At 37.2% G+C, this 19,601-nt stretch overlaps 1 protein-coding gene across 11 annotated transcripts in view; it reads right to left on the reverse strand.

Moving 5' to 3' along the window:
- The window catches only part of DMD (dystrophin), a 1,298,312-nt gene that overhangs the window by 761,975 nt on the left and 516,736 nt on the right, over positions 1 to 19,601 (reverse strand). For all 11 annotated transcript variants that reach the window (XM_075033523.1, XM_075033524.1, XM_075033521.1 and 8 more), the window contains 2 exons: positions 12,717 to 12,896; positions 6,749 to 6,924 (listed from right to left, as the gene is read on the reverse strand). In XM_075033523.1, the coding sequence (XP_074889624.1) occupies positions 6,749 to 6,924; positions 12,717 to 12,896 (356 nt within the window). The remainder of the gene's footprint in view (positions 1 to 6,748; positions 6,925 to 12,716; positions 12,897 to 19,601) is intronic.

The raw sequence follows: 19,601 nt of genomic DNA on the forward strand, positions 1-19,601 counted from the left end.
TTCTTACACATTGCCACAGTAAGACGATGACAGTGAAGTAATGTGCATGCACCGACCTTCCACATATTTATACAAACAACTTGAATGTTGTACAAGTTCACGTAGGAACACAAGTCATGGAGTACCCTGCTGTCATGTGGCCGTCACGGTGTGTAATCTTTTCTCTAAACCGAATTAATTTCATCTTCAAACTGCTACTGTGTTACTGCTACCATGACTGGGCAGTGGTTTCAGTACTTCATTCTTTCAACAGATAGAAATTGCCTCACAATTTCCTTTGTTTATTTGTTTTTTCCTTCCCTCCCCAACCACCACCACACTGGGCATGTCACCACTGTGTATCTTGGGCAGACGTAAGACCATTTGCCTACATATTGAGCTGGCCAGGAACGATACAGCTCTGCTCCAAGAACCACATTACTAAATTACTGCATTTCCATGGCTGGACTGAAATGCCCAGCTCACCAGCAGTCTTCCTCAGCTTGTAGCTCTTTAATGCCTAGAACATGTCAAAGAACAACTTTACAGTATATGATGCCCCTTGGCAGAATTATTCTGTGATGAAATAATTCCCTGCTGTCTGTCTTCCTCCTTTATATTTGGAGCTGATGAGCCATTAGTTGATAAATAGCTTTGTTCTTATCTCCTACTTCAACAGCTTATTTGTTCTAATAAATATTCTTCCCTTCCTATTTTTTTTTTTCATTCAGTCCTCAAATATTTTTATTTCTTTTCTGAATTACATTCTGGACCTCCCTCTACACTTGTGATACTATTCAGTTTAGCCTCGTCAACATTATGACCAGCACATTTCTGTAATGCACACCAAGGCATTAAAGAAAATACTAGATCAATCCCAAGTGTAAATCTCCTTCAGAAATGTCACTAACATCATCTTATTAGCCTCACAATTCTCCTTCTTTAGCCAACTATCCACCTTACCACTGGTAAGGTATGGTTATAAACCATACCCTTCCCCAGCCTGAGCAGTAATTCCTGAATTTTAATACGGAACGCTTTGCAGAAATTCTGATAGATCCACCACATTTCTCCTATGTAAGCAAATAACTTATGGCTAAGGCAAATGAAAATCTAGAGGTTGTTGTAGAGTATCTTCATTAACACCATTTGCCTTCAGCAAACAGCCAGCAGCTAGAGACGCAAAGCAGTTTTAAATCCAGTCATCATGCCTTCCAGCGAGTGCCAGCTGGTACTACTCCTATAATGCAGGAGGTAATTTCAGACACTAAATGTAAGGAAAAATATATATTCTCAGTGTGTTTGTCTCTACGCCATTTCTCGCTTCACAAACAGGAAAAAGGGTTAAAAACCAACGAGCACTAAGAAATTATAAAGTGTCCATGTTTACAGACCTCATCATACCCATACTACTTCTTACACTCTAAATAAAAATGTTTATAAATTATTCTCCCTCTAAGCAACAGAAAACTGTCCTGTTGTGTCTCAGTGTTACCTTTTCCTTTCCTCTGGCACTGGCTACACAGATACAACACTGAAACCAAGGACCACCAGGAAAACTGAAGACATTGCTTTCCTCTTTTTAGATTTGCTAAGTAACATTAGACAACAATACAAGAGCAAAAGCTGCCTTTCAATGAGAGGATAAGGGTCAAACAGCCCAATGGAGTTGCTGTAAAAGTGCTAAACTATCAGCATTTAGTTCTAATATAATTCATTGGACAGCAGCGGGATATTTGAAACAATAGCTATCAAAAAATACTTTGAATAAGTCATTATGATTTTTCCTTTGATACATTTTTCTACAAAAATCTGAACTTTTCTAAGTAATGAAGCATTAGAATCCCAAATATAGTAATTTTCAGAGAAATGACAGATACTCTCTTTTCAAAAAATTGTTAACACTTGTTAAATGAAAAAAACACTAGATGGAGCAACTATCCTATTTTAACATGCCTTTCTCTTCAAAAGGCATAAAGTCTCTTTCAAATCTGAAGACTAACATTATATCCATAATAATGTTATGACAAATAGACTTTCCTTGGAAACATTAGGAAGCATGTGCAAAGTTATTTACTAAATGGTAAAGAAAGATATCTTGGGACATTATTCAAGAATATTAATATTTCAAATATGTTTAAATTAAATGTTAAGCAGCTCTAACCTGTTTGCTATTTGAAAACCTACAGTGAACAGAGTTATTTTCAGAGTTTTCTACGCTACACAACTGACCTGTTTTTCCGAGAATATGTAAATACCATGAAAATGAAAATGTTACCTTCCAACCCTTTCTCCCATATACAGGGTTGTTTATTTTGTCCTAAGATTTCAGCTGTGTTACATTTATCTCTAGTCCTAACAGATACTTTCTAGACCTTTATTATACAGCTCCAAGTATTTTTTCCTTCTCAGTTTCAAATTAATTCCTTTGGGAAAAGGAGCTTTCCTATGACCAGTAACAGAACTTAGCACGTGCTTGAATTATTCTGACATTTTGAAGCATTATATTTGCAGTAGTTCTAGATTTTTTTGCAGGGTGGAGGAGGAATAAAAAAAAAAAAGTCATCTGTTTCTTATCTCTGCTTTTCACCACTTATGGTAAAAAGTTGCTTTAGGAGGCAAGAAAAATCAACAGCTTCTTTCTCATGCATTTATGCCACAGTGAATTGGGGCAATGGAAATGTGACATTCACTCCTGTGTATGCTATTGGACTACAAGTCAAATTGCTTCTCCTCAATTTCTGCAGTTTAAATGGAGATTCTCATACTTCTAATCCTTCCAAAGAACTTGGAAATGTAAAAATAAAAAGCATTCTAGAGAGCTTGATGCTTCGATCTTAGCCATCCGTTGTTTCTCCTCGGCTAAGTAGCTGGAGACCATACTGTAACGCAGTCCACTAACACAATATTCACAGAGTAGCCAAACTACTCTTTCTTCCTCCTTGAAACTAAGCACCTAGCAATTCACACTGCAGGTGCAGTGCATCTTTAAGACATCCTCTAGTCTTTCTAAAACATTAAGATCACAGGAAAGCAAATCTGGAGCACAAATCTTTCCAAACATGTGGCAATGGAGCCTGACACATCTATTTCAGGCATACTCTTCTACAGCAACAACGCTGACTAATCCTTGAGAACAGATGAAAGAAGCTGACATGACCTGGAAGCATTGTTCACCACCTCAAAAAAGCCCCAACCCTCAATGTGCCTTTCCCCCCTGACCCCCAAAATACCAGGCAAGAGCATGCAGTGTGTTGTACCGTGGCTGCAGAAAGTGGCCAACGCAATCTGGTTATGCACCTTCAGAAGCTCCTGGCAAGCATTCAATAATTGCTGGGTTTTTTTTATCAAACAAAAACTAAGCAGTACAGAATCATCCACTCTTAGACATTAAGTACTCAGGGAAAATTTTGAACATAAACACACACACACAATATAGAACAATGTAGGAGAGGTAGGCTGAGAACCCCCATTCTCTTAGCTTATTTCAAACCCCAAAAGCTATGCAGTACTATGGCTTTGTTTGTCCATGGGTGTAAGTACAACTAAATATACACAAACCCCCCTGAAAGATCTTGCAGCCAGCCATGGACCCAGAAAATAACTGACTGTTTGGGAATGCAACCATGAGGTTCTCCCAGCAAAAATGCATTAATGAAAAAGGTGTCTAGTCACCAATGCACATAGACATTTTAGCTGAGCACCCAAATTTTAAGATGAGTTTTCTTCTACAATTGTTATCCTTATGTTCAGTATAAATTCATTATGCTGGAGAAAGACAACAGCATACTGTCAAACGTATTAGTTTCTAAGACTGCATTTTTATGTTTTAAGAAAAGTAGGCACAGAATAACTGTTATTCTAAGTTGAAACTCCTTCCTCCAAGTTTCCTCTCAAAAGGCATTTCTCTGAAGCTATTTATTGACTGGTCCTCCCACTCTGGAACACCCGCCTGGACTTTCTAGAGAGGAAAGGTACGTAAGTCCTTTTTTGGCTGCTGAGTTAGAATTGACACACACCCCCCCCCCCCCCCCCCCGTTATCTAAATGGAAAAACGTTGCCTTCAGATAATGTAACTATCATTCATCCTGCTGCACAGCTGTGGACATTTTTAACATCATTTACTTTTGCACATTACCATATTGTAGGTCCACTCACAAGTATTCAGTGAACAGTCATACTGAACTAGTTCTCATGTGGTGGTACGATTGCATTATTAAAACAAATCTAGTAACTCCTGCACACAAAGACCATATTGAAGTGTACTAAACAACGAACTCCCTTCCTCCTGCTAGAATTCAGCTTGCTTTCCTACCAGATCAAAAAAATCTAACCAGCGCAGCAATGAAAAGGACTCTGATTTTAAGCATATATAAGAAAACATGACTTATTCAATTATCTAAAGTCATCCTAGACAAACACTGAGAACTACAGATTGTTCCAAGGTTCATATCTTGATTCTTATCTATAAAGTTAAACAGCGCTTAAATGGTGAATGAGTTATCTTTTAGATAGCATAAAACATAAATCAAAGCCCCTTGAAATCTAGTATGCAATGGTAAAAAACATTGACACTCTGTAAATTTGGTAGCAGATCTGCCAATAATACAGCTGCAAGCAAACATAGTCTCAAATTTGGTAATATATCCCATCTTCTGTACAAGGATCTATCGAATTTATATATAACCTCGCTAGTTGCAATGCTTTAGACAGACAACAGCTGAAACACTTAAAAGAATTTATAATTCTCACTTTGTTTAAAATGAGGTATTTCTGAACATAAATAATTCCTATAATCCAGCTAATTCCTGCCTACCAGTAGTTTCCTCACATGATGACTTAGAAGTCTGTAGTCTGCTGTACCCTGCCAATTTTACTTTCAGTGTTAAGGCAAATCAAAAGAATACGAGCAAGAAGAAAAATATAGACCAACATTACATACTTAGTAGCTGAGAAAGGAACTATTGCTGCAAATTGGTGTCCAATTTTATAATAATGCATAACTATTTATAGCAACAACTTTCTTAAAGAATTGTAAAATGTAAGTTTAAAACAAATCACTACTTCATACAGTTTTAACTAAGATAATGCTTTCCTTTAAAACAGTAGACTCACATTTCACTTCCTGATATTTATGTCAAGTAAGATGATTCCTAAAACATTCAGTTTGGGAAAAAATAAAGTGGAAAGTTTTAAAATACCAACTATTGAAACACTTTAAAATTTCAGGGGAATTTTCATTCTTAATTTTTCAGTTTCCAGATTAAGAATACCAATATTTTCAAGGCAGGGATCATGCCTTAATATAGATTTACTCTTGCATATAAAGACAACAGGGCCTTGATCCCATTTGAGATCTTTGCACATTACTACTGAAATAGTAACAAGAGTACTAATGCTTATAATGTCCGTTAAGTAAAAACACTGCTATCCAACAATTCCTTGAACAAATTCAAGAACTGCGAGTCTGCTGATAGTCATCGCTGTATATTATTTTGAATGCTTAGGAATATATTAGCAAAATGTAACTCTCACTATTATTTAATGGTAACCTAGGATACATGAAAAAAACAGATTCCCAATCAGGACTTTGGAGATTAGATTCAAATCATTGAAATTTAGCTAATGAAGTTACTTATTTAGCCTAAGCACTTTTTATAGGAAGAGTAGGTTTAACAAAATGGGGGTGAATCACTCTTCTTACATCACATACAGAGTTCTTAAATAATGAGGCTAAACCAGAAACCTTACTTTCAGAACAGTCGAAGAGGGGTAAGATAAATCCCACTTCAGATGCTTGTGTATTAAAAACTGTGCCTTCAAGTATCTGTTTTTTCAATGACATACTCCTTCAATTAAAAAAAAGTCAGATTTCTCCTATTGGTATATTTCATCCTTCTCAATAAGTTAAAGACTATTATTTTACAAGAAAATAACTTATTAAAAACACATTGAACTAAACGAAGATATTTTCTATAGAAGTGAGTTACTGAATGCAGTTTCACATTCCTTTCAGTCCTTGAATCTGTTACCTTGCAATTCATACATTTATCTGAATATCAAAAAAACATTTCCAAAACAAACACTACTATGAGTGTTTGAAGTCTAGCTTCTTAGCACCTCATTCAGAAATTTAGTGCTCGAACCAATCCTGCTTAAACTCATCACAAATTTTCCTTGTGACTTTAACAACTGTTCAGTATTAGTTCTAAATGTACTTGAGCTACACAGGAAGAAATCTGAAAATAATGATACTGCATGTTTCACCAAATATTAACTCTGCCTCTGCAGAACCATTATTTCTACTGCTGACTGACAAGCCAGAAAGAATAAAACTTGAACTTTACAAACCAGGCAATATCTGCACTACTAGTATTCTAACTATTAAAAAATTCTTTTTATAGACTTTTAAAGGCTGAGAACTAATGGAACGCTTCTCATCCTTCAAGTTTCAAGACTATAGTCAAGAGGGACCCCCACAATACCACACATGAGAACTTCTACTGACTATAATTATCACATAATTACAATGGTATTGATGTAATGATTAGCATTCTATATTACAAAATAGTGGGACTAGACGCACAAAAAAAGTCATAACTCATCCTAAGTAAGGAAAGATAATAATCAATTTGCACCTTAATAGAGCACAGAAACATAAATTTAACCTCAAAAAAGTATACAGCAAACTATTGCAGTGAAATGACTATTTTTGCATTCTCATCCAAACTCTCTCAGTATTCTCTCTCTGTCTCTTAATGATTCTCACCTCTTCCTAATCTCTGAATCCACAAGGAGTTGCCTTTTTTTGTGGGGCGGAGGTGGTGGGAGTTCCTCTTTAGCATGCTTAACCAGGATTTGTTCTCTTGTGGTCACCATAGTTACAGTTTCCATTACAGTTGTCTGTGTTAGTGATGTCTGAGTGGTAGTGACAGCCTGCGAAATCTGTGAGAAGTATAAAAACAGAGGTCACACATTGTTTGAAAGACTTCAGTAAGGACTGTTTGGAGTAGCAATAGAAAATAATGAGAAACTGCTCCCTTCTGATCATAGGCTGACCTTCAGAAAAAAACAACACTACACACAACTCAAACCAAATTGTTTTATCTGCCTCATGCTGTGTGAATAAGATATCTGCAGAAGTCAATATCAAAATCAGAAAGGATCCTAAACAGAATGAACTTATGGCTCCCTGTAAGTCATGCTGAATGAAGAAAAGAAATGAATGGTCAATTTTATGAGGGAACTGAATGACGGCAAATATATAAAAATGTTACTATTACTATATGTTACTCTGCCTCCATTCTGAAAATTTATTCCTTGAGAAGCAATAAACGCATGGTAATGGCACTAAATTACCAATTGTTATTTTTACCGTTTATAATAATTGTCAAACTAGAACGTAATTCATCACAACCTACTTGCACAAAAGGGCAGTTAGCTTTCTGTCAGGAAATCTTAAATTAGAAAACATGCACTAGAAGGCAAATTAATTTGCATCAGTTTTATTCCGTAATCAAAAACTAATGTTAAGGGGTCATAACAGATACTAATACACATAATATGTAACATTGTAAACACTACCAATCTAATGCATTTAACTTTGCCCAGTAATATGAAACCAAACCTTTCATATAGTTCAGCTGCGTTAAAAAAAAAAGGAATGATGACAAATATTTTCCACTCATATTTGTTTGGAAGATACTGGTTGTACAAGTACCACCTGTTTATATTTGTTTCCATGTAACACCAAACTACAAAGTTTCCACTTAAATGTGGGCAGCTGTTCTTAAGTCCCTTAACTCCGGAGAAATGGGTCACTTCTTTTTTTGGTTCTGTCAGATGATGGCTCATTTGTCAAAATGCTCTTGTTACAGCTCCAATGACCACCTCACAGTTTAGGGGCAGTGAAATGGAAAATAAAAGGAAGAAGTTATAGTAGGAGCAGGAAAAGCTGTGCACCAGAAGAGCCCTGCTTCTTTGCTTCTTGCCAGTGTGCAAGAATTAGAAAGACTTTACAAACTCAACGACAGGAATGCCAGTATCTAAAATTCCATACATAAATTATCTATTAGTTCTTGCATCACAAACTCAGTAAGAGAACTGAGTTACCTTAGTTATTGAGATATTAGTGTTTCTATAAACAATGGAGAAGAGGCATGCCAGGTAATTAACTATAACCCCTCTCCTCACAACGCTTTCTTATTTTGAAAGAAAATAGAGCGACAAGGAAAGGGGGATACTGTTAGCAATCAGCCTCTTCTCGGCAGGCAACATCAGTCAAGCTAAATAAACCTGAAAAAAACAACAAATTCCTGCCAACATTGCCGAATCTTTCACATGGTCCCCTAAACAAAAAAAATCTTCCTGTTCTTTATCCAGTCTGCCAGTGGAAGTGATGAGTAGGGAAGTCCAATACCACTCTAATTTTGGCAGTCTTTCTTAGAGGAGCCGGCTCAGTGCTATGCTTCCCCCGCTAGAAACAACCAGCCATGTAGGCTTGAGAGCAGAATCTGGACTACTCAGAAGACTACAAAATTAAGATTCAGAGCAGATTTTTTTTTTTTTTTAATCTCTGGATTAATTATGTCAATTGGAATAAGCCGCTTGTGAACTGCAGGGTCTTAGCTAATGCATGAACTACATAAATTCTTTGGAAGAGAGAAACACACAGTTGACTCTTTAATCACTACGATATTATGTGTTATTACTCTTGCTTTAGCTCCCTCAATAAGATGTACTGACTTTGATATTTTCAACTACAGAAATCATGAGAATTAAGTAAACATTTACATATAGTTTTATTAAAACTTTATACAGCATTCTTTTTAATTTTATTTTTATTTAATTGCTGGGAGGGCAGAAAGGAAAAGCAAATTAAAGCTTCCAATGTCTAGGGTACTATGATATTTGCGGATAACACCTGATGTCATCTTTCCCTGAGTTGACTCTGTAGCTAAAAACATTCCAAATAATTGCTTGCTCCTTATATGCAGTTTTGGGTACGGTTTCCCTTTCGCCTTCTCACAAAATTCTTATTACACTTGCTTTTATCCAAAAATCAATGAGAGGATGATGTTTCTCACACCCAAGGTCATATCCTGTCATGTTTCCATTTGCCAATCAATACCAGGGTACAGTTTACAGTGAAGAAGGTGTAAAAGAATAAACTACAGCTAGGGCACTGTAGGAACCATCTGCCACATACTACCCATTACACAGGAGTAATAGTTTCATCTGGTGATTGGGAACTGTGCTTCAAAAGTAGGCAGTGAAATTACCATATGCTTAGAGCAGTCAAGTCACAGTACTGTGGTGGGTAATGATTTACATGTCAAAAGAAGTATTTTTCATGCTTAATCAATAGGAGTGGAGGTTAAATACTATATACCTCAAAAGAAGAATGGAGATGTGAATTCAAAGTTCATAATCATTCTAATTAGAGACTGGGTAAGACTAAAAGGTACTGAAGATTACACTGCAATGTAACTCTGCAAGATAAAGTTGGTGCACATCTAAAAACTGCACACCTTTTAGGGGGTAAAGGACAATCCTTAAAAATATAAGGGAGTACAAAAAAGGAAGTAGCTTTTATTAGCTTCCCTGGAAAAAAAAAAAACACCACCACGAAAACCCAACAAAAAAACACCTCATAAATCTAATCACTGAAGTGGCATGTTTCATGTATTATTCAAAGATGGTCCAAATAATGACAGTATAGTTTCCTCATCCCTCTCAGTTCCTGACAAGCAAATACGAATCTGAGAAGGGGTGATACAGACTAGGCCTTTAACCCACTAGAAAATCATATGGAAAGTGCTAAGGTGACTCACAAGGCTGCACATTAAAAGGCTTTCAAAATACAATGCTTGCCCGCAGTTTCACATCAGCAAGCTCATCTTAGAAACATGTTAAAACTCATCTCTTTTCAGAGTGGACAAATTTAAATCTTCCTTTTCATCTTCTACAGGCAAATGTATGTACAATGTGTGTATAGCACTTCAGTAGTTTTATGTCATTTTATTTCTCTTTTATACGGCAGCCTACCTTTAATGCCATCATTTATTACTGTCTTTGGAAGTGCCCTCCGTCCTGATAAACTCATAATTTTCCTTAACACTCACTTTTGGAGCTGTCATCCGTTCTTTGATGAAATGTATGTATGTGAACGGGGAAGTTCAGATGAGGAATGGTGTTTTCTTTAGTTTGGGAAGGTTTTCACTACAATTTAGTGAAGCATAATGAGCTCACCAAAGGTGGCTTTAGAGTTTCTAAAAGCTATGCATCTAGTCTAAGCAAGTTGTCCTTGTCCTTGATTCCACTGTGTGGTCAATGAAGGAAAGTTGACATTTTCATGATGAGGACAAACTGCTTTTTAGAGGTATCTCTCTCTCTCTCTCACCCTTCCATCCACTCATTTGTAGCAGAAGCTTCAGCCATGAATTCTGATTAGATGCTTAAATTCAACAGCAATGAATTCAGCTAAATGTGGGAGGACTCACATTCTACTTTCTGCACTTTTTGTTTGGGATGTATAACTGCTTCCTATGTCTAGTTGGAGAATCAGCTTTGAACTTAAGCTGAGATTGTCTCTTCCTGTTAATTTCTTATTTTGTTAACAAGTTAATCCTTAAGTGACACTTTAGTAAGAGAGGGGAAATAACTAATGACAAAAATGTAATTACAAAGGTACTATGAGAATTACTAATGAATGGAATAAAGTTCATTTTGAAGTCAATATCTAAGTTCGATGAATAAAATGTGCATTTTCTGATAGATTATAGTGAAAAATGTTGTATTTGTCACCCTCTTCCAACTCCCCTCCTCCCCAGTTCATGACTAGAGAGAACAATTAGAACTTTTAGTGACACTTTTTTCTTGCAGTCTAAATTTATAAATGAGGTCTGTAATGAATAAACGTATAAACCCCACTAACCTTACCTGCCCTGCCTAGATAGCAACCCATAGCAAAAAGTACACAATCAGTATTTCATAAAGGACATATCTAAACCGTGTAACAGTGCCTTAGGAAGGGGTCCTTCAGCTAGCACCGAATGTGCAACATCGCCAGAATGCGAAGCAATATGCCCACAACAGCATACCAACTCTGTGCCAAGCAAAGTAGCTTCCCCTTGGAGGAAAAGCTTATCAACTGCAGCGTGCTGCTATGATAAGACAGTTAGACTGTTTTGGGAATCCAAAGCATCTCCCACCTGTGCTGGTCTACGAAGTATGGATGTAGAGCCTCAGGTTTGCCCACTTCATGAGGAGGCTATCTCTTTTGTAATCTAAGTTTTATTTTCAAAACTAGGATCTGCTTTTAGGACCCATCAACAATCTTAACTCTTGAACACTTTGGAGTGACTTACTAACTTCCTCAAATCACGTGACCCTAGCCATCCCAAATGCAAAATGCATCTCCAGATTTTTCTCTGCTTTGAAACACGAGGTTTCCTACAGCAAATATACAAGAGTTAAATCAATTTTTCAACTGGTATAAACGCTGTGTAGCACAAAATGGTTTTGCCTTCTGTTACTAAGTGAAATTGTACCCTTTCCCCATTTTCTTCTCTTCTGTTCTCCCAAACTGATTTTTTCAACTACGGCTACACAAGAAACTGTATCACAGCAAAAACTAAAAGATTAATGTAAGAGTTGGAAGCAAGGTTACTGAGAAGTATTCAGATCACTGCAGGAAGTAGAGCAGCTTTCATTTAATTACCTAAACAAAAGATGGTAGAAGCATTAGTATATAGCAACAAAAAAGTACAGCATGGTCAAGGGAATTGATTCAAACTGACCAGAACTACGAGAGGCCCTCCAGGGACAGGACAGAGGTGCACGCAGTAACATTCTGCTCTGTGTTATTATTAAAAAGTCTTAACGTCCATTTCCATTTCACCAGTCGTACAATGATAGCACAAAAACAACTCAATGTTAATGAGATAATGGAACGGAAAAGAGTGAGCTGATTTGAGTTCAAATCCAATAAGAAAGAGATGCTGATGGATGGCTAGGAAAAATAAATGGTTATGGTTTGGGGTACTACACCAGAGCACTGATTTTTGTTATCTGGCTTAAAAAACGTGAAACTTTAAAATCTCAATTTCTTTTTCAATATATTACGGTTAATGTAAAGGAGCTGGGCAAAATAATAGCAGATTATATTCTTTTTTCATTGGCATTTTGGCCACAGGTGTGGATGGATTTCTTTATTTTGCCAAGAAACTTTTTTATGGTGTGTCTTTTTAATCTATTAATATTTCTAATCTATTAATGACCAGTAATCTATTATAAACTTTCACTGTTGAAAAGAAATTAAAAAAATTTCTCTTTAACTAGCAAACAGTTCTTACACTAATTTCAGACTAAGTGCTATTCCACAGAGAGAGCCATAAACACAGTACATTTGAAGTGACCAACTATTATAGCTTAAAAATAAATTAACTGGAAAGAGTATTTTCATTATGGATTGTATCATCCCTGAAAACATAGTTAACAACCCAAGACAGTAATCAACACTATAAAGAGAGGTCAAAAACTAAACAGATAAATAAAATTCTGGACAGTTATATTACAGTTGTGTTACGCTGTTCTAAAAATAAAATATGTCTTAAGAAATCACGCAGGGAAAAAAATTTAAAACAATATGACAAACTGCACCAAAACTACTTCAAGCATTTCACTGGCAAAGGATTTGACTGTCACTGACTGACAAAATGGTGGTTTTAACAAACCTGGTTAGAATTGCTCTCCACCTTCTGCACAAGGCTATCCCAGCGTTGGGCAAAATTTTCAAGACGACTTTCCAGCTTCTGAGCCACTGCTTTATTTTTCACAGCTACAAGGAGGTCTTGGCTGAGCGATTTCAGCTTACCCATCATTTGCCTTTTCATTTCTAGATCTCCTTTTAGGATCTGTTAAACAAAGTAACAGCAGGAAGAACAGTAATTCATACATGAAAAAAAAAATCAAACAAAAAAACCCAACCAAAACAAGCGCACCAAACTTAGAAAAAAAAATCCTAAAGAGAGCATCATAAAGAACCAAAAATGGGTATGGGTATTTCATCCAATCTCCTATACTTCCATGCTGTTGTTACCGTAAAAATTGCTGGCAGAGCTGACATAGTGGAATGGACACATTGCACTTCACAAAGCAATGTAACATGACAGGTGGAGCAACTCCAGACAGCACAGTATGCCTCAGGTGGTGACATAAATCAAAAAGCTAACAGCTGTGTGACATTAATAACCTTAAAACTGCACTAATGTTAACAACTATACCAACATTTCAAACAACGCTTCTTTAAAGTTTTGTTGTACTTTGTCATATATTGCATATTAAAAGTCATGGGGAAAAACCTGTTTTCTAGAAAAATAATATTTGACCCCAAACCAGGATGAAAAATAAAGAAAGCTCAAAGTAAATAAGTTTGGTTTTGGCAGTATTGAAGAATCATACATTCCTCATCTTCCTTAGATCTCGGCAGGCTCTGGTTACATGGCAGTAGCGTCCCATGGGATGGGGAAGCCCCGGGAACCCCAGGAGCCCTGCTGAGCGTGCCAAGGAAAGGGCCCTGCAGCTGGGAGCCTGGAAACTCCCGTGTCCAACCCCTGCGCTCTGCAAGCTGCCATACAGCTGGAACCCATGGACATGAATGGAAAAAGAGAAATCGTCAGCCTTCACATCTCTGCTGCAGTAAACTGCCAAGGGATCTTGAAACTCTTGAGATCTACACGTGCAAAACTCTCTATGAAGTAGGCTCTTTGCAGATCCAAGAGTCATGCATAGCTCCAGTTCTCACCTGGGTTTATTTTTTAATGCCTTTACTGGATTAATCCATTGATTTTTATACCTTAAGCATTCATTCTCTACATCCTAATCTGTGCTAACCATGGCAAAATTTTGAACTCTGTATGCAGTCAAGGATTGCAATCTAATCCCCAAGACATGAAAGGGATAATTAAATATTTAGGCAACAGAAAGTAGTCTACGTATACTTTCCTATAGTCCTATCATCCAAAATTGTAATCTAAAACACAGCTCAGTAAAAGAAAGATTTGTAGTCTTTGTAATCAGTACTCTTTCCATTCAGATGTGGTTTAAAACATCATAACTACTAATGTTAGATACAGTTAATGTAAAACTTTAAATTCACATGTCACTAAGAAATAGTAGCTAACAGTTTATATTTAAGAATCTGTTTGCATAGTAGCAGATCTAACAGAAGGACCAGACTAGATGTAAACCAATTTACCATCTTAACATTTCAAGGGTTGCCATATTTGACTTTTTCTTTTTTTTTTGCCTACAAGTGTCAGAAAAAGCTCACGTGAAAGCCACCAGGTACACTGACCGAAATAATCAAAAATGGTACCCTAAAAAGCATGATTAGTGAATTCTGGACAGCAGTGTTTTACTTCCAACCTCCCCAGCTGACAACAGCTGTATAATACACGAGTTCAGCATCAATCCCAGATACATGGAGCACAATCAGTAAGTGAAACACTAGAAAGAGAAGGATATATATGTATACATAAATATATAGACCTAGATCTTGTATATCTTTGGAGTAGATCTCAACGTGTTTTATGAAAAAGAGGAACACCATCACCTTCATTTCACAGGCTGCAAAACTTACATGCAGGACATGAAAACAACCTATCAAGCCTGTGCCATAAATGACAGTAAAATTCCACCTCAGTCTGTCCACTTATGCTCTACATTCTCAGTGCATCACATCCTCCAGCTTAGTCCGTGCTCTACGTCACCCTTCACCTTGTGTAAGAATTCAGAGGCAATTATCATGACAGTCAATAAATGGTAAGTGGAAAATTAAAAAAAAAAACCCACAGTTGTTTTAAGGAAATATTTTTAGAACTAGAGCAACTACTCATCAACATGAGAAAAAAAAGAAAAGTCAATATTAATACATGCCCAGAGTTGTAAAGCGTAAAGTTTTTCTGACCTTTAGACTAAGCAGATCCCTGAAGAGAGTTAATGACAAAGGACATAAATTTTCACATACAAATACTGAATGATCCTCTGAAACAAGCCATTTGAGATTATTAAAACAAAAGTTTCCTGCAAAACCCACATTTATCTGAACAAAAATCCTCTACAAGTAGATATTATGGGTACAGTATATAAATTAAGAAGAAATCTAACTGACTTGATATCAATTTAAACACAATGGTAGAACTGGGTAAATTGCTACACTGACCAAAAAAATATTTTACCCATTCATTTCAATGGCAATGAAAATGAGCCTGTTAAAGCTGAGGGAAGAGGGACAGCATCTGCACCAGGTTTACATGGCAAGATTTTGGCAGCAGGTTGGCTGCAAGGGTGGCTTCTGTGAGAAGACACCAGGGGCTGCCCCCATGTCAGACAGAACCAGTTTCAGCTCCGAAACAAACCCATGGCTGCCCAAAGCTGAGCCCACCAGTGACTCCAGTGGTGCCTCTGTGATAATATCATTAAGAAAGGGTAAAAACCACTGTGCAGCAGCTGTAAGAGAGAGGAGTGAGAATACATGAGAGCACCAGCCCTGCAGACCCCCAGGTCAGTGAAGAAGGAGGGGGAGGAGATGCTCCAGGTGCCAGAGCAGAGATTCCCCTGCAGCCCGTGGGGAAGACCACGGTGAGGCAGGCTGTCCCCCTGCAGCCCAGGGAGGTCCATGGGAGAGCAGATCTCCACCTGCAGCCCAGGGAGGACCCCACGCCGGAGCAGGGGGATACCTGAAGGAGGCTGGGACCCATGGGAAGCCTGCGCTGGAGCAGGTTTGTTGGCAGGACTTGTGACCCCGCAGGGGACCCACGCTGGAGCAGGCTGTGCCTGAAGGACTGCAGCCCGGGGAAGGGACCCCACGCTGGAGGTTCGTGGAGGACTGTCTCCCGTGGGAGGGACCCCACGGTGGAGCAGGGAAACAGCGTGAAGAAGTTGCAGCAGAGACAAAGCATTATGAACCAACCACAAACCCCACTCCCCGTCCCCCTGCACCACTCAGGGGGAGGAGGTAGAAAAGTCAGGAGTGAAATTGAGCCTGCAAGGAAGGGACGGGTGGGGAGAAGGTGTTTTAATTGTCCTTATTCCTCATTAGCATACTCTGATTTGGTTGGCAATAAATTAAATTAATCTTCCTCAAGTGAAATCTGTTTTGCCTGTGACAGTAACTGGTGAGTGATCTCTCCCTGTCCTCCTCTTGACCAATGAACTTTTCATCTTATTTTCTGCCCCTGCCTTGTTGAGGAAGGGGAGTGAGAGAGTGGCACCTCACGGCCAGCCAAGGCTAACCCACCAGAGCATCATAATCTTTGGGACATCCCAAATCTCTCTTCTGTTAGATGGATTTCAAAACGTTTTGTCTTCCATTGCCCAGAGTGTATCCCAACCTCCATGCATGAAAGTATTCTTATACCAGGTTGAATATCAAAGTTTAATTTACATAGTTTTATTTGAAATGTTTTAACTTGCCTCCTTCTCCCAGTTTGGGAGAATCACATCTGAGAAAGAATTTACAGAGAACTAATATTTGTTAGTAATGGTGAGCCTGCAGTCAAATCATTAGAAAGGATCAAATTTTGGAGAAACGCATACTTGTTCATACTAAGTCAAATAATCAGAATTTGGGCTGTAAAAATCTTCCAGCAATCCTAAAATAGAAATCCAGGTATGGAGATTTTGGTTCAGGAACAGACTCAATCTTTCTGCTTACTCAAAATCTTTGTTACTCTCTGAAAATGTAGGCATACTGACTATCAGTTTAACAAATGTTGTTAAATGAAAGCTTACTTTTAAGCAGTAATAGTGCTTACTATCAAAAATCCTGTCTTAACTAAAATTAAGAGTTCATTTCCCCCCACTTGAGAAACATGAGATAAAATTACTGTGGAGAAGACACTGATGTATTTCTGCATCAGCAAGCAGTAGTTAAATCCTGATTTCTTCAGAAGTATCCTGAACTGCAAGTATGTATGAAAACTACCAGCTGCTCTTTCTTATTTTACCTTCTATTTTTACTATGTGATGTAATGATTAATGTGATGTAAGAGTCAACATTTTTTTCATACTGTGAACAGCATCTCAACAGACCTATATCACTTCAGAAGGCTTTGGACCTTGTAGGAGGGTTGTAGAATTTCAAATGAACAGTCATAATGCTAAATGGTTTAATAAAATACCTTCAGAAATTTCCTTCAGGCTTAAGAGACTGAAATCTGGCTAAAGAACATGACCTTAATCTTGCTAAGTTGTGCATATGAGAGAGACAAGAAAAATAGGCTGGAAGCTCTTATGCCGTATCATGATATCAAACCTAAAATTCTTAAGAGCTAACAGGGAAAGCTAATACTGTAATTTCCTGCTGGAAATGATTAGGCAACTGAGGGACCGAGCTACCATACTGTTAAGATTATAAACATTTTTATATTAGTAAAAGAATGTGTGTTTATTGCCTCACAGACTCACCTTTACAATTCTGGAATGGGCTGGCCTAATTATAAAGGTGATTTTTCGTGACAGCTTCTCCTTTACTACATCCAAACACATGTCCATGTCCAAAATAACATACGCCAAAAGACAGGCATGATTTGCATGTCAGAGTCAGGATACCATGATCTTATTTCTCTCTATTTCTAAATGCCAGTCCAAGAGTGGAAGAATATATTCCCTGACAAGAATATTCATGTGGGTAATGCATTAATACAAAGTCCCCATGATTCAGAGAAGACCGAAATAGTAAATCTTCATCCACAAAACTGCTGACAATTTGGCATTGTGGGAAGGTAAAAACACATACTCACTGGAATTTGGGGATGACTGTTACTAGGTCTAAAACGTGATAGAGGAATTCCAAAAGTAGAAAATATTTTTCTGCTACAAATCAAAGAGACTAAAGAGGCAGTATTTCTCTAGCATACCATCAACATTTAACTACTGCATTATGGATCAGCTGTTTCTAAAAACATCAAAGTTATTCATGTGCAAAAAAGATTAAGTTGCTATTAATAAACCCCGCCTGATCTGTCAAGGATGACATGATTCTTGTTGAGGTTCAGGGGGATGGAAGAATCACTTTATTTACTCTGGTGTTCAAACATTCAGTTTCATGAAAGACTGCAATGCTTTCATGAGAGGAATGCTTAACAATTTAAGCTGGCAACATAACTAACTTCATAAAAGTGTGTATTTCATCAACCAAATCTATGAAAATACTACTAAAGTAAAGTTTTCCCTTCTTAGCATGTTTTCAAGCAATTCTGAAAGGTACCCAAACTGGTCTTACCCTTAACACTTCCAAACCATTAAAAGCCTGCTACTTCCCAATTTGTGATAAACATTTCAATCCCCAGTTCCTATTTCCTCCAGCAACTTGCCAAAATCCTCAAGTAATAATTTACTGAATAAATCTGAATTTCTTCCATAAATTTTTCTTCATGAAGATACTCTGAAACATCCTGAGTTGCCTCTAGTTCATTATGCATTTATAAAAGCCTGGCTTGAAGTCAACTTCAAGATTGCTTGCACGTTAGATTACCAGAATTTCCAAGAAGCGTATACACTGGGACAACTGACTACACGAAGCATTCCTTTCTTTTATAGAGAAGTCGACTTAATCCTAAGTTATCTTTAATCAAAATCTGAGTCTAAAGATATGTTTTTATCAGTCCCTAAAAAGCTACAGAGGGGAAAAAAGAGGCAGGGGGTCGGGGGCAGGTAAGAGTGTGGTAGCATGATAATTACAGAGTCCCTTAAGATTATGCTAACAATCATACTTCGGGGTCTTGAATTTTGAAGAAAAAAAAAATAAATCAACAAATATTAACAATTTAGTCCTTCTATGAATCAACAGGGACATTTACCACTAGTTCTGGACCAGCTGCAAGGCATTTATGAATTAAACAATCAAGCTGTATGGATTTTATTTTTTTAAAAAAACCTTATACATTTGTACATGTGAGGATAAAATAGAGTAAATTTTAAAAACATCACAGTGACTTAAACTTCAGAAACATCATGGTATTTTTATTGACCACAAGCCTAAATGTTTCTACTTTTAATAAGGATGAGAAGGACATCAATTCTAAGATAATTTTTAAAAATTTAAGATTGAGCTTACTGTAAAACTAAATAGATAGTAACAAATTGAGAATTGTTCATGCCTGAAAATTCTAGTACGTAAACTGTAAAACCAAGTCTTGAAATAATGCCTAGGACACTTCCCCCACCCCCCATTTGACAAGAAAAAAAAAATAGTGCTGTTTAAACAGAAAACTAGAAATGTAGTCCCTATTTACAGCAATAATAATTTACCTATTTTAACAAAAGCATGGCCATGAATGTTTCCTTTCCTCTAAATACATAAACCATCATTGTTACGTACAAAACCAGCACATACCATACCATTTTTTTCACAAAGGTCCTAATGCTATAAAACCATTTGCAAGTCTAGGCTGTGTGAAGTCTTCCACCTCTACAGGCACAGCATCTTTCTAGGCCAGTCAGACCTACATTCCCTCCATAAAGACGATGCATAGTAAAGTATTTTCTGAAGAGTGAGGTAGAGGACATGTTGAAAAGGGTGCATTTTATGTATGTTACTAGATTCCTGAAATACA

The sequence above is a fragment of the Buteo buteo genome, chromosome 8 (genome assembly GCF_964188355.1).
Source record: "Buteo buteo chromosome 8, bButBut1.hap1.1, whole genome shotgun sequence".
NCBI classification, from domain to species: domain Eukaryota; kingdom Metazoa; phylum Chordata; class Aves; order Accipitriformes; family Accipitridae; genus Buteo; species Buteo buteo.